The 12,919-nt window shown below is 45.5% G+C and overlaps 1 protein-coding gene across 2 annotated transcripts; it reads left to right on the top strand.

The window, feature by feature from the left end:
* The first annotated feature begins 921 nt into the window (after positions 1–921).
* On the top strand, positions 922–11,948 carry TDRD6 (tudor domain containing 6). 2 transcript variants are annotated; one of them, XM_032681467.1, is made up of 5 exons: positions 922–7,584; positions 8,024–8,142; positions 9,196–9,285; positions 9,711–9,768; positions 11,280–11,948. In XM_032681467.1, the coding sequence occupies exons 1-5, from the start codon at positions 969–971 to the stop codon at positions 11,339–11,341; spliced, it is 6,945 nt and encodes a 2,314-aa protein (XP_032537358.1). In that variant the 5' UTR covers positions 922–968; the 3' UTR covers positions 11,342–11,948. The 2 variants fall into 2 exon arrangements, with proteins under 2 accessions (XP_032537358.1, XP_032537359.1); XM_032681468.1 differs by lacking the exon at positions 9,711–9,768 and having other exon boundaries at positions 11,280–11,420.
* Positions 11,949–12,919: the final 971 nt, after the last annotated feature.

The raw sequence follows: 12,919 nt of genomic DNA, 5'->3' as shown, positions 1-12,919 counted from the left end.
AGTGCCATCTGCAAACTTCCTGAGGGTTGTACTGATCTCTCCGTCTGTATAATTAAAGAAGATATTCACAGAAGTACAGAATATGTTGACTTGGCCCTGCACAGGACCATCCCCAAGAGTCACACCACATGCCTGAGAGTTATCATCACTTTTGAGCTCTGTCAGACTTGGTGCTGTGATCATTGTCTTGGGGAGCTGTTCAGTACTCAACCACCCTCTGGGTGAAGAATATTTCTCTAATATCAACCTAACCCTCCCCTGACACCAGTAACACTGGCCCCAGTACGGATCCCTTCAGGGGACACCACACACGCACATACAAAAGTCTTGTGAAAGTGGTAGTGAAAAACTGCTTTAATCCTTAACAAATCTTTCTTTTTCAGTGTGAACATACTGACACCCCGGGAGCTCACACCGCCGCCCCTTCTCACACTGCGCCCCCCGCCCCGCGCGCCGCACCCCACCCTCACACCGCCGCCCGCACTGGCCAATAGTCCCCAAGCCCTGCCGCATGTCCCGCCTCCGGTGCCTCTCTGGCCAATGGGAGCTGAGCAGTCTTGGCTCCTCTCCCCTCACCCCGCCCCTCCCGCCCCGCTGTCACCCGGCTGACGTGGAGGGCTCACGCTTGCCGAGGGCACCTCCTGCGGGCTCTGCGCTGCGCCCGCGGGGCCAGGGCGATAACCCCGTAATAACCCTCCTCTTTGTGGCGCCTCCGGGCAGTCGCGGTTGAGCAGGAGCGGTCCCCGTGTAATTAGCGCCCTCCACCCCTTCTCCCCCACCCCGTCCCCCCGCGAGGATCGAAATGGGCTCGACCGCTGGGACAGCCGCTAAACGGTTGGCCGCGGGTCACCGGGGCGACGCGGACCCATATAAGGCCGGGGGCGCGGGAGGGAGGGAGGGAGGGAGGGAGGAAGGGTCTTCGCCTCGTGCGGGCGGCGAAGGCGCGATGAGCTCCCGCAGGCCCCGCGATGGACGCCGGGCTGGGGTCCGCTCGGCCGCGGCGACGCCGTCACCTGCGCGTCCGCGCCGTGGGGCTGCGCCCCGACGTGGCCCCTTCTGAGGCTCTGGGGGCTGCTGGCGAGCGCAAGGCTGACTACGCCCGCCTCCACCGCGAGATACAGGCGGCGGCGGGGCCGCGCCTGGCCGCGCGCCCCGAGCCCGGCGGGCAGGCGGCCGGCGGGGTGGGGCTGTACCCTGGTGAGTTGGGGCTCGTAGAGTTGCTGGGGCTCTGGTACCGCTGCTGCGTGGTGAGTTGCAGCGCCCAGGGGTACCGCGTGTTCCTGCTGGACGAGGGGTACCTGGTGGCCACGTCCGCCTATCACCTGGCGCGGGGCTGCCCGGAGCTGTTCCAGCTGCCGCCGGAGGTGCTGGGCTGCGTCGTGGCCAATGTCATGCCCTCCCAAGGCCCTGAGGGCACGGGCTGCGGGGACTCACCGGTCTCCAAGTGGACGGTGGAGGCGATGGAATTCCTCAGCTTCCTGCACGGCAAGGAGGTGTCTGGTGTGGTGCAGGAGGTGATGTCCCCGCAGCTCATCGTGCTCGAGCTGCCCCAGCTCGTGGCCCAGATGCAGCAGCTGGGCTTGGCCAGGCGGGTCTCTCCTGTCTGGTTCTGCCAGGTGCTCAGGCGCTGCCTGCCTTTTGGCCACCTAAAGCAGCAGCTCTGGCAGCAGCAGCCCTCAACATGTTCCCTTGGAGCTTTTGCAGTGCCTCGGCTTCTCCACGTGCTGCTGTCATATCGGCCCCTGTCACCTGCCTTGGATTACTTCTACCCACAGCTTCAGCTGGGTGTGACAGAGCCCGTCCTAGTGACCCATGTCTCTGACCCACATCACATCTACTGCCAGTTGCAATGCCTGTCCCAGGAGATCCGTTCCCTTTCTGATACCATGTGCCATGTTTATGACCGGTGGGAGCAGGATTTATTGCCCAAGGTGGGCTCACCCTGTGCTGCCCGTGGCACGGATGGCCAGTGGTACCGTGCCCTTCTGCTGGAGCTTATTACAGGGGAGCAGGACCAGCAGGCAGCTCTCGTGATCTTTGTGGACTATGGCAGGAAGGAGACTGTGACCAGAGCTAACCTGCGCCATTTGCCTGCTGAGTGTTTTCGGATGCCTGTGGTGACTTATGTGTGTGCTCTTCAGGGTGTTTCTGATGGGGGCTGTGGCTGGTCCTCATCACAGATCGATGTGCTGAAAGCACTGGTGCAAGGCAGAGGAGTGAGTGCTCGCATCAAAGCCTTTAACTCCTTTGAGCATCTCTATTACGTGACCCTGTATGGGGAAAGCGGCGTCAACTTGAACCATCTTTTTGGGTCTCAGGCTTGCTGCCTGGTCAGCAGTTGTAAGCAGGTTAGACAAACTGAGGCTCGTGGACAGCTGGGATTAGAAGAATCCTCAGCTGGAGAATTGGAATTGCCATCAGATGCACCTCCTGTCTTAACACACAGAGATTTGGGCTCTGCTGATGTACCTGGTGTACAGCTGAAGACCTGTGTGTTCTACAGTGCACAGGTCTCCTACCTCCGAGATCCATCTGAGTTCTGGCTGCAGCTCAATGAGCACCACCAGCTTTTCAGGCAGCTGAGGCAGTGCATGTGGAATTTCTACTCCCATGCCACGAAGCTGGATGGTGCTGGGTGGGACCCACACCCTGGATCCCTTTGTTGTGCCAGTGGGAACGAGGGTGGCTTTTATCGAGCGGTGGTCACCAGGGTGCTGGATGGTGGGGTGGAAATATACCTGGTGGACAGGGGCAGTACGGAAACTGTGGATCGGTGTGCGGTGAAGGACCTGCTCCCTCGGTTCAGGGAAGTCCCTGCTCTAGCTCTGAAGTGTTGTTTGGCAGGTGTCTCCCCTCTGAGAGGGGCTTGGAGTGAAGCCTCTGTGTCTGCGTTCAGGGAGATTGTGCTGAACAAGGGACTGAAGGTTTGGTTTTTGAGTTTGAAGGGTGACAAATACATGGTTGAAATTTTTGACCAGACCCAGTTAGGAGAGAAAAGAGTAAGTAAACTCATGGCCCAGGGAGGTTATGCTGAATACCAGAGGTGTGAAATATCCAAGACTCTCCAGAATTTAGATGAAAAGGCTGTGACACAGGCCTCTTCCCTAGCAAGTAGTGCAGAGGAAAAACAAATAAATGCAGAGAAGAGGCTCAGAGAAGAGTCTGCTCTAAAGAGCAATGATAGAGCAGTTGATCCTGACATCACTGTGATGGTCAGAGAGAGTCCTGTTGCAGCCATTCACAGTTCTAAAAGTAGTGAATCTCTTCCTACTCAGGAATATAAGGGCAAGGGAAACTTGCACGTGCCTTTGAGACAGAATTATGTGGAAATTAAGCCAGGTTATTCTTGTGGAGGCCACTTAGAAGTGGGAAGTACTGTTAGTGTTATTTTGTCATACGTTGAAAACCCTAGTGTTTTCTGGTGTCAGTTGAGTAGAAATAGCCGTGATCTTGAGTTACTAATGGATGAAATTCAGGAGCACTGTAAGAATTCATCCCAGCCACATGTTTGGCCAAATCTTGTGTGTTTAGCCCAGTACTCAGAGGATAAGAAATGGTACAGGGCTTTAATTGTTAGTGAAGCACTTCGTGCAGAAAAAGTAGAAGTCGTCTATGTTGACTATGGCAACAGAGAGCAGGTGTACCTGTCAAACCTCCGTGCAATTGATGAGCGATTCCTCAGGTTGGAGGCTCAGGCTTTCAGGTGCAGCCTTTATAACTTAATCCAACCCAATGGTCAGAATCCTTTTGCTTGGGAAGAAGAAGCGATTAATACTTTTCAGCAGTTTGTTGTTAATTCGTCATCTGAACTTGAACTGAAGTGTACAATATTTGCCTTGGCTTCAATAAATAGGGACCTGTTTAACATCGTAGATTTAATAACACCTTTTCAGAGTGCTTGCCAGTTTCTGACTCAGAGAGGTGTAGCCAGACCTTTATTTCCTCAAAAGCATCTGGCATCCTTGGTTCAGCTTCATTCTTACTATTATTCTAATCATGGTATCAAAATTGGGAGTGAGGAAGAAGTTTATATTACACACATTGAGGATCCATGGACGTTTTATTGCCAGCTTGAAAGATGTGCAGATACCTTAGCACAGCTGGCTGATAACATCAATCACCTGAGTGAAACAATGACCAGCACAGGAACCTTGAGAACGTCTGGGAGCTTGTGCCTAGCAAGGTATGCTGACAGTCAGTGGTACAGGGGAGTAATTATGGAAACACAACCTAAGGCAAAAGTCTTCTTTGTGGATTTTGGGAACACAGAGACCGTAGAGAAAGACGATCTGCTTCCTTTACCCAGTGATGCTTCTGATATCCTACTTGTGCCAATGCAGGCCATAAAGTGTTCCATATCTGATGTATCTTCTGTTTCCAAAGAAGCTGCAACATGGTTTAAGGAAGCTGTCCTAGAAAGGCAATTAAAAGCAATAGTAGTAGCAAAGGACTCTGATAATACGCTGCTGGTTGAATTGTTTGATAGTAATACTCAAATTAATACAAAACTGAAGGAGCTAAGCCTAAACAACACAAGACTGTGTAGTCATGTAGAAAGTGAGACTCGGTGCTCTAGAAATGGAGATGTGAATGAGACTGCAGCGTCCCCTTTAAATACAGGGAGGCCTCTTGAAAGCAAAAAATGCGGATCTGAAGCTCAGGGAGGACAAGGGAGCAAAAGGCACTTCAAAGAAGATGTAAACCTTTTCCAGCCCTCTAGCAAGGGAGGTCTGGCAGCTGGATTACTACAATCTGATGAAATGCTTAGCAGTAAAAAGGATGCTATTTTGTTAAGTAAAGCAGGGGAGGAGTCTTTACTCTCTATCCAGATGGATACACTGTCAGATATTAAATCTGGTGCTGAAGACAGGTGTGTAATGCTTAAAAATGTGTCTGATCTACCACAACAGAAGATAGTGCCAGCTCTTAAAACATTAGTGTATGTGTCTTATGTCAATGATCCACTGGATTTTTATGTTCAATTAGGGAGTGATGAGGTTCAGCTTAACAGCATTTTGGAAAGTTTAAACAAGGGGACACCAGCGAAGAATCCTTGTGGACAATTTTTCCAAGCAGGAGATTTAATCAGTGCTGTTTATTCAGAAGACAACCTGTGGTACAGAGCTGCAGTAAAAGAGAAGACTTCTGACAATTCGATAAGGGTACACTATATTGATTATGGTGATACTTCAGTAATTAGTGTTCATCAAGCGTGCAGGCTCCCTGAGGACTTGTCATCTATTCCAGCAATAAGCATTCACTGCTTCCTAGGTGGACTTAAGTGCAAAAAAAATACAGACTGGGCAGAGAAAGCAGTGCTTTACTTCACCAAGAGAACAAGTGAAATCCTTCTGTCATGTGAATTTGTAGAAAAGGTTGAGGATAAATGGGAAGTTATTCTCAGTGACCATCAAGGTATAATAACAGTGGATTTACCTAATGATCTTGCAAATACAGAGAGATCTTGTTCAACTGAGATAATTGATAAAAGAGAGAACAGTGACATGATAACTTCGTGTGAGCCTTTGCCTCCTCAGGCACCAAGTGAGATTTCCTGTGATTGTAAATCATTTATCTGGAAGTTTCCAGAGGCAGGTCAGACTTTAAAAATTTACATCACGGTAGTAAATGGCCCAGAATACTTCTGGTGTCATAGTGCTGATACTGAACACTTGAGCTACATTGACAAAAAAATAGAGGAAGCTGAAAAGCTTGGACTGAGCTCTTTGAACGATGGCAGAATATCTTGTATTAAAAGTGGTCATACTTGTCTAGCAAAATACAGTCAAGATGGATGGTTCTACAGAGCTCAGATCATCAGTGTAAAAGGTAACAGCGTAGTTGTTCGACATGTGGATTACGGAAGCCAGGAAGCTGTTGGCATGGAGATGGTCCGACAGATTCCATGTGAACTGCTCAGAGTACCTGGTCAGGCATTTGCTTGCTGTCTCTCAGGTTTCAGTCCTTCAGAGGGCTCATGGCTTAGTGAAGCAAATCAGAAGTTTTATAATATGACTGCAGACCTTGTATTAGAAGCTAAAGTAGTAGAAACTCAGAAAGATAAAGATTCTGAAGTTCCTCTCTGTGTTGTCAAGCTGGAAGCTTCTGGCAATAGTATTAATGAAGAGATGAAGCCCTTTTGGAAGGCTAATAAAGGAACTGGTGACAGTGCTTTCTCAAGTCTTGACAACCTCTTAAAGGAAAATAGAAGTTCAAACAGTGATATGGGTCTTTGTCTTGAAAGAGAAACTAGTGCTGTTTGTGGATTAGGTCAGGAAGGAAGTGCTTTACTTTGTTCTGAACCTTTCCTGGGTGTAACTTCTGGGTGCTTAGAAACTGCAGAAGCAAATGTATCAGTGGGAGCTGCCAGTGGGAACGCTGATGATGGATATGAAACAGCAGAGCATCAGAACAGTTTTGATAAAGAGGTACCTCTGTCTGAAGGTGATAGTGATAACAGTATGTTACTAGAACCAATGAGATGCTGCAGCCCTCATATTTCAGGGAGTGAAGTGACAGCTTCAGAACAAGAACTGTCTGAAGTACTGTTTGGAGAGGATGCTGAGCTGCAAGCAGAACTGACGGGCAGTGCTTCAGCAGCCACCCTCTTTCTAGGAAACAAACCAGAAGAGCTGCAGCAATTGCCAGTGCTCCAGGCACAGCCGTCTTCCAGCGATGGAACAGGGATGTTAGTAGAACTGGATCCATTAGAAATGCACTATTCGTATGATGATTTAAAAGAGTTCCTGCTGGATCTAGAGGCACTTTCAGCCAAGTCCTCCTTCAGTGAAGAAACAAAGGAAGCCCTGGAAACAAAGTCACTTGAAGTGCAGACAGCATCAGGCAGTGAAACAAGAGAGACAGTGTTGGAACAGGAATTGCTGGAGCTGCCAGTTTGTAGTGAGGAGACAGGAGAGTTGGCAGCTCTGAACTTTCTTGAAATTTTAACATTACTTAATGAGAAAGAAAACCTGGTGCCTTCAGTTAGTGATGGAAAGAAGTCAGAACAGCCGATTCTGCCTGATGTTCAGCCTTCTTTGGGAGGGAACCCAAAGAAACTGAAAGTGAATTTGTCTGGAATTCATCAGGCAGAAGATCTACTAGGTGATTGGATGGAAGCAGACACCCCTCCCCTAAGGCTGTCGTCATCTGGTGGGAGACCTGAGAAACAACTGGACCTGAAGACCCATGACAAGCAGTCAGTGGTAAGTGCCAAGTTTGGGCACTTTCTGGAACTGGTGCTGCCTGATGTTCAGCCTTCTCAGGAAGACAGGGAGGAGGACTTGTTAGAGCTGGAACATGCTGTGCTGCAGAATTCTGCAAATAGTGGAAGTCAACTTTCATTTCTCACGAAAGACTCAGTGGATCAGAGGCCTGTTTTCCCTGTAAAATCATGTGACTACAAAGTTAAGAAACGTAAGGGGAGGCAGAAGCAGCAAGATGACTGTGTGGAAGAGTGGATGAAACAAGACTTGACTGACTCATTTAAAGAGTGTGGAAATACGCATGGGCAGTCGTCAGGCTGTAAGTCTGGGGATGAAGAAGAAGAAAAGCAAAACGAGAACTTGGCTGACTGCAGTGCAGGTAAATTACCTCATTTTGAGAAGTTAAATAATTAAAATGTTGTGCTCACTCAGACATGAGAATAGCTTGCTTGTAGAAACCTAATTTTTATTTCCTGATAAGCTAACATGTTAGCATTAACGTCAGTATGATTTGATGGGTTAAGGACAGCGGACTAAGTGTAGTATCTCATGTTTAATGTGACAGTGCAACAGCAACTAATCTTACCTGGGGAGAATAATGATTTTGATTGGAAATCTATTTCAGAACATGAAATACATTTGCAAGACTACTCAGGATGACAAATTTTAGCTTTGACATATCAAGTAAGTAGTTTGGAGGGGGGCAGGGGAGCAGTGTTGTGAGGCATCTTAGGTTTTTTGGGGGGTGATTTTTTTGGGACTTTATGTGGTTGGGTTTTTTTCTTCCTCCTTCATTGATATGTCATAATTTCTTGTAGCACACCCTGAATATCCTTGTAATCTGAAGGGCTTTGCTGTTGGTTCCAAATGTGTGGTGTGGACCTCTCTCCAGTGGTGTGAGGCTCGCATTTTGGAGATATCTGAAAAAGGTACTAGGGTAAGTATGGTTTGAATATTCTTTCTGCCTTCTTAAGATCTGGTCATTCTGTAGTCTTCCTCTAAATATTTTAATATTGAATATTTTACATCTTCACTCTATAACAGGCTACACAGAAACAGAAGTGTCTCAAATAGAGTTGGATGCTACGTGCCAACACTTGATATTCCCTTCACATCTTATTCCCTTGTATTGACTGGGAATATTGAAGGAGTTGGCTCCAGATTGAGATGCACACTTATACATGTGGTTCTATCTGGCCTGCGAGTTAATGTTCTGCTGTGGAGCTGTTTTACCATTAAATGCTCATGAAACCTGGTACTATTTTACTGGTGTTTTGAGGAATTAGTGCTACAACAGCAGAACTTCGGGAAGAAACTTGAACTATACTGTATATAATAATGAATCCAAGACTATTCCTGCTTCAGTGAAATGTGTACTACGTTAGTGGCTGGTGGGAGGTAACTTTAACAGTAGAGGATAATCTAGTGAGCTGCCTTGTTCTACTGCTCTTTATGCTGTGGGATGAATCGGAAGCTTTCCTTCAGTTCAGGGGGAGTGTGTGTCTATGTACACACATCACAGATGTCATACTTGGATAAAATGACCTTTAAGTTATAATTAAGGTTGCAAATCCAAAAGATCTTTACAGAAAAGCAACTTTTTGGAAGATTGAATGCCTGAGATTGTGGAAGCCAGCTCCCTTGCTAGTAGATCCCTTGGGTATCTAAAACTAACCTCAGCTGTATTCAGATGAGGTTCAGTGTCTATTATGTATTATTATTTCACCAGCTTTCTTCTGGTTCTGATCTAGTAGGTATTTTACAGCCTTTGTTTCTCACTATACTTAGCTTAGAAGTCCAGAAGAGCCTTGAACAGATTCAGTAATTATATTCAGTTTTTTTAGAGATTAACTTGCTCTTCCTTGCAAGATACAGACTTCTCAAAACCTTCTAAAGGCAGAGAGTCCTCAATTGTGTTTTCCCACTGCAGTGTCTTATTTGGTGAGTGTATTGCTGCTGTGCTAGATACACTTTGGCTCCCTCTCTGCAGGTCTTGAATCTCTCCAGTGGCAATGAGGAAATTGTGGCTCCTGAGAATGTCTGGAACGGTATTCCTGACTCGGCTTGCAGATCATCTGAGGTATGGCAGTGTGGTAGTGGACTGGGTAGGACAGTACTGGTTTTCAGAAAGGGTGCTAACTAACTGGTAAATCATGAAAAATACTTCTATTATGAAGTAATTAGGAAAGAATAGTAAGGTTTTCACCAGTGTTCTTCATGAAGTACCTACCATGAAAAAGTCGTGTCTAGAACCCAAAGCTCAGGTCATCAGCCATGCTGTGGTGATAACAGAATGAATTTCCAGTTTGTTCTTCACATGCAGTTTTTGAATCAAAGCGAAAAGTGGGCAGAAGACCTAATATAATGAGTTATAAGGGGGGAAAACAGTGGTAAATAGGAGTCCAGTAGTGCTGATGTAAAAAGTTAGTCTAGTATTAAAGGAAGCACCTCAGTGGATGTCTTAGCAACAGTGCCAGCTTCCTAAGAAGATCCCTTTTTGTATAGGCATTAACCTCTGCAGCAGAAAACTTCCAGTCCTTACCAGAGGAGTCCTTGCTTCATGGTAAGTGTACCTGAAACCTCCCAAATGGGTTGTGTATTTGGTGTTGAGATGTTTTCTAATTTTCTAGAAAATGTTTTATTTTAGAAAACACAGTTAAAACACTAATTTGAATTTATGTAGTTGATACTGTTGTTGAGATTTTCTTAGTGTCATTAGCTTACTTACTGTCAGTTTAGGGGTGACTACATGCAATGAGAGCTGCTACTCTGTCTGGGTTGGAAATCAGTTTAATAATTATTTATTCACCTGATGGATTGAGCCTCTTGGAAGAGCTTGTTCTTGGATGGTTCACCCAAGCTATAATTTTTGAGCATCTGCCATTAGCATGCTGTTCTTGCTCATGTTTCTGAGGCAGGTTGAGTGACTGCTAGGCAGACTCTACCAAGCATTTAGTTTGGGATTTGAGTGCCCCAATCCCATAATAGATCTTTGGTCTATAAATCTAAACCCATAATAATACCATCTTAGTTGTTTGTGAATAGCGCATGTACATCTTTTTTGTTTCTTAAAAATTTTGATGTGTTACTGGTAATCAGTGCACCAAATAAATAGTACAGGTTCTTTCTGGCTATAATCTATGGAATTGTAGGGCAGTTCTGGTTGAAAGGGGCCTTTGGAGCTGCTGAAAGCATCTAGATGAGGTTGCTAAGAACCTTACTGACAGGTCTGGAATCTATCCAAGGATGGAGAGTCCAAAACCTGTCTGGGCAACTTGTTTCTGTGGTTGCCTGATGAAGACTGAACTGAGTTTAAGTAGAGATAGCATATGTGCTTTCAGGGATTGAACTGGTAATTATATTTCAGTACAACTGTACTGAAAGCTGACTGGTTTATGGGTAGCAAATAATGAAGCCTGCAATAGAGATCTAGTTGCCTGTTAAGCAAAAAAAAGGCAGTTAAAAGAACTTGATTAAAATGTGAAAATGGTGAATCTACAAATTCTCCCGCAATTGCATCACCTAGATGCAGAATTATTCTTGATTTTTGTGGTTTTGATAATACTTTTATAGTTTTTACCTCTTTGTTTTAGTTGTTTTCCCTTATTTGGTTGCTAAATATTATTGTCCAAATTTGCCCACTGTCCTTGAACACTTTACATGGAATTAGTATGTTCGCCCTCTCAGCAGCAGCACAGGAGATGTGAGCTAAGGTGGTGCAACCACATGTCACAGAGCTGGATCCTGCTGCACATGTGTGCCACTGCCTGGAAAGGCAGTTTGAGTAGAAGGTACCTGATCCACAGGATGCAAAAACTCCTGCAGTGGTGTATGCCAAGCCCAGTGAGGGATGGAGTGACTTGAACTCATAACTGGAATCTGGGAGCACTGCTGCTTCATCTTTTGGGCAGGTCTGCTCTTTCATCTTTTTGTAAATGTAGTCTTCTAATATGGTCCAATATGTTGATAATATTTAGTCTGAAGCCCGGTAGAGCTGTGACTTTAGATGATAATGCATTTATATACATTTATAGACACATCTTGTTGGGTCTAATCTGTGTTTATTCCCTGTAGAAAAGCAAACCGGCCACAGTTGTGATTTAGTTGAAGATACTCGTGCCCTCCAGCACTGCTGAAACCAAGTGACATGTTCACCACATGAAACTGATAAAGTGCCTGTGTGCCAAACATTCCCATGAAAATGTATTCATGGGAACAAGAATACAAGACAAGCTATTGAGTATTTTTTTTCTCCCTGACTAAATGCCTGTCACTACCTGCCACTTCCTTGTCAAAGAAGTGTTGATGGTAGACATTGTCGACTTTTTTTCCTACACATGTTGTTGGTAGACTGTTATTGTTAGCTTGTTTCTTATAACTGTACTTTCTTACGAAATAAGTTGCCCTCTTGACTGGCATTTCTTATGTGTGTGGGTGCACTGACTTGTATCGAGTTCTTATATTAGGTGGGTGCTGTTCAAAAAAGGCTTCTTATGAGTTTCTGTATATGCTATTTGTTGTACAGCACTGCTTGCTGATGTTTGCTTTTGGAAGCAAAAGTTACGTTGTACATGGGTTTTTTCCCTCAAAAAAAAGAAAATTGAGGGTATTTTTGCAGGGGTGTGGTGGGGGGAGGAGGGTTTTTTCTCCAGTGGAAATACAGTGTTTTGGGTTGAAATCTTGCCTTTGGTGCTTTTCTAAAGCAATGGAAGAAGCTAGAATAAAGCTTGTGGCTGACATATACTGGTTTGTTAATGTGTTTTTTTACTGACTTGTATCTGTTCCCTATGCATAAGCACAAATGCTGTATGGGTGCTGTTCTGCGGTCCCTAGTTCTGTTTGACTTTAACCAGCGCTCTAGAGCACTGTGAGCTATGGTGAATATTAGAAACAGTAATTGCACGTAATTAATTGAAGTTATTCCAATTTCACTAATGAAAGATGAAGCTTTTTCCAAGAATATGAAGATGACCCAATAGAAATGGTGTCGGCTTACACAGGTACAGCAGTGTAAGGACTTAACTGCAGCTGTTCAAAGATCTCACCTTTTAATCTCCTCCTCAGGTGTTGAAAAGGGGATTTTATTTTATAGCGGTGTTCCATGCTCCTATATGGCATAGCTTTTTCCTCCTCGTCAGAAGCTGTGGAGTTTTCATGCTGCATATGGATTAGGAACACGGCTGGCTGATAGTGTCAGTCTGGCTGCCTCACGGTAGATTTCAGGTGTTAGTTGTGACTCAGAACAAACTCATCTTTAATTGCTTAATAAAGACAATACATGGTGGTAGGTTGGAAAGAACTTCATTAAATTTTGAAGGACAGGTCTTAGGTGTTGTTGCAATCTCATTTTAAGATCACAGATTATGTAACATTTAATTACACTGTTAATTGCTTTGCTTGTTCTGCTTGCTTCAGTTTTGTTTGTAACCTCATTTTGAAATGAACATAATTCAGAAGACACCCTTCCCATGGGGCAGATTCAGAGACTTCCTGATCCAAAAATGACAGCCTTAAACAGGCTGACCAGGTGGCTGTGGACACTATTTGTCCAGGTATTACCATTGCTCTCTGTCAGTGGGAGCCAGCTGCTTCTGCTGTCAGCTACAGACAGCACTGTACCTGGACAAAGATGAGTATCAGGGGAGAATTAGTACCATGAGAGACCTCAGGAGATCAAGCAGTGCTAACAAGGATCATGTAAAGGGAGCTTATAC

This window comes from Chiroxiphia lanceolata, chromosome 3 (assembly GCF_009829145.1).
Source record: "Chiroxiphia lanceolata isolate bChiLan1 chromosome 3, bChiLan1.pri, whole genome shotgun sequence".
Taxonomy (NCBI): Eukaryota; Metazoa; Chordata; class Aves; order Passeriformes; family Pipridae; genus Chiroxiphia; species Chiroxiphia lanceolata.
The sequence above is the reverse complement of the archived record's forward strand: the minus strand, read 5'-3'. Positions and strand labels throughout refer to the sequence as shown.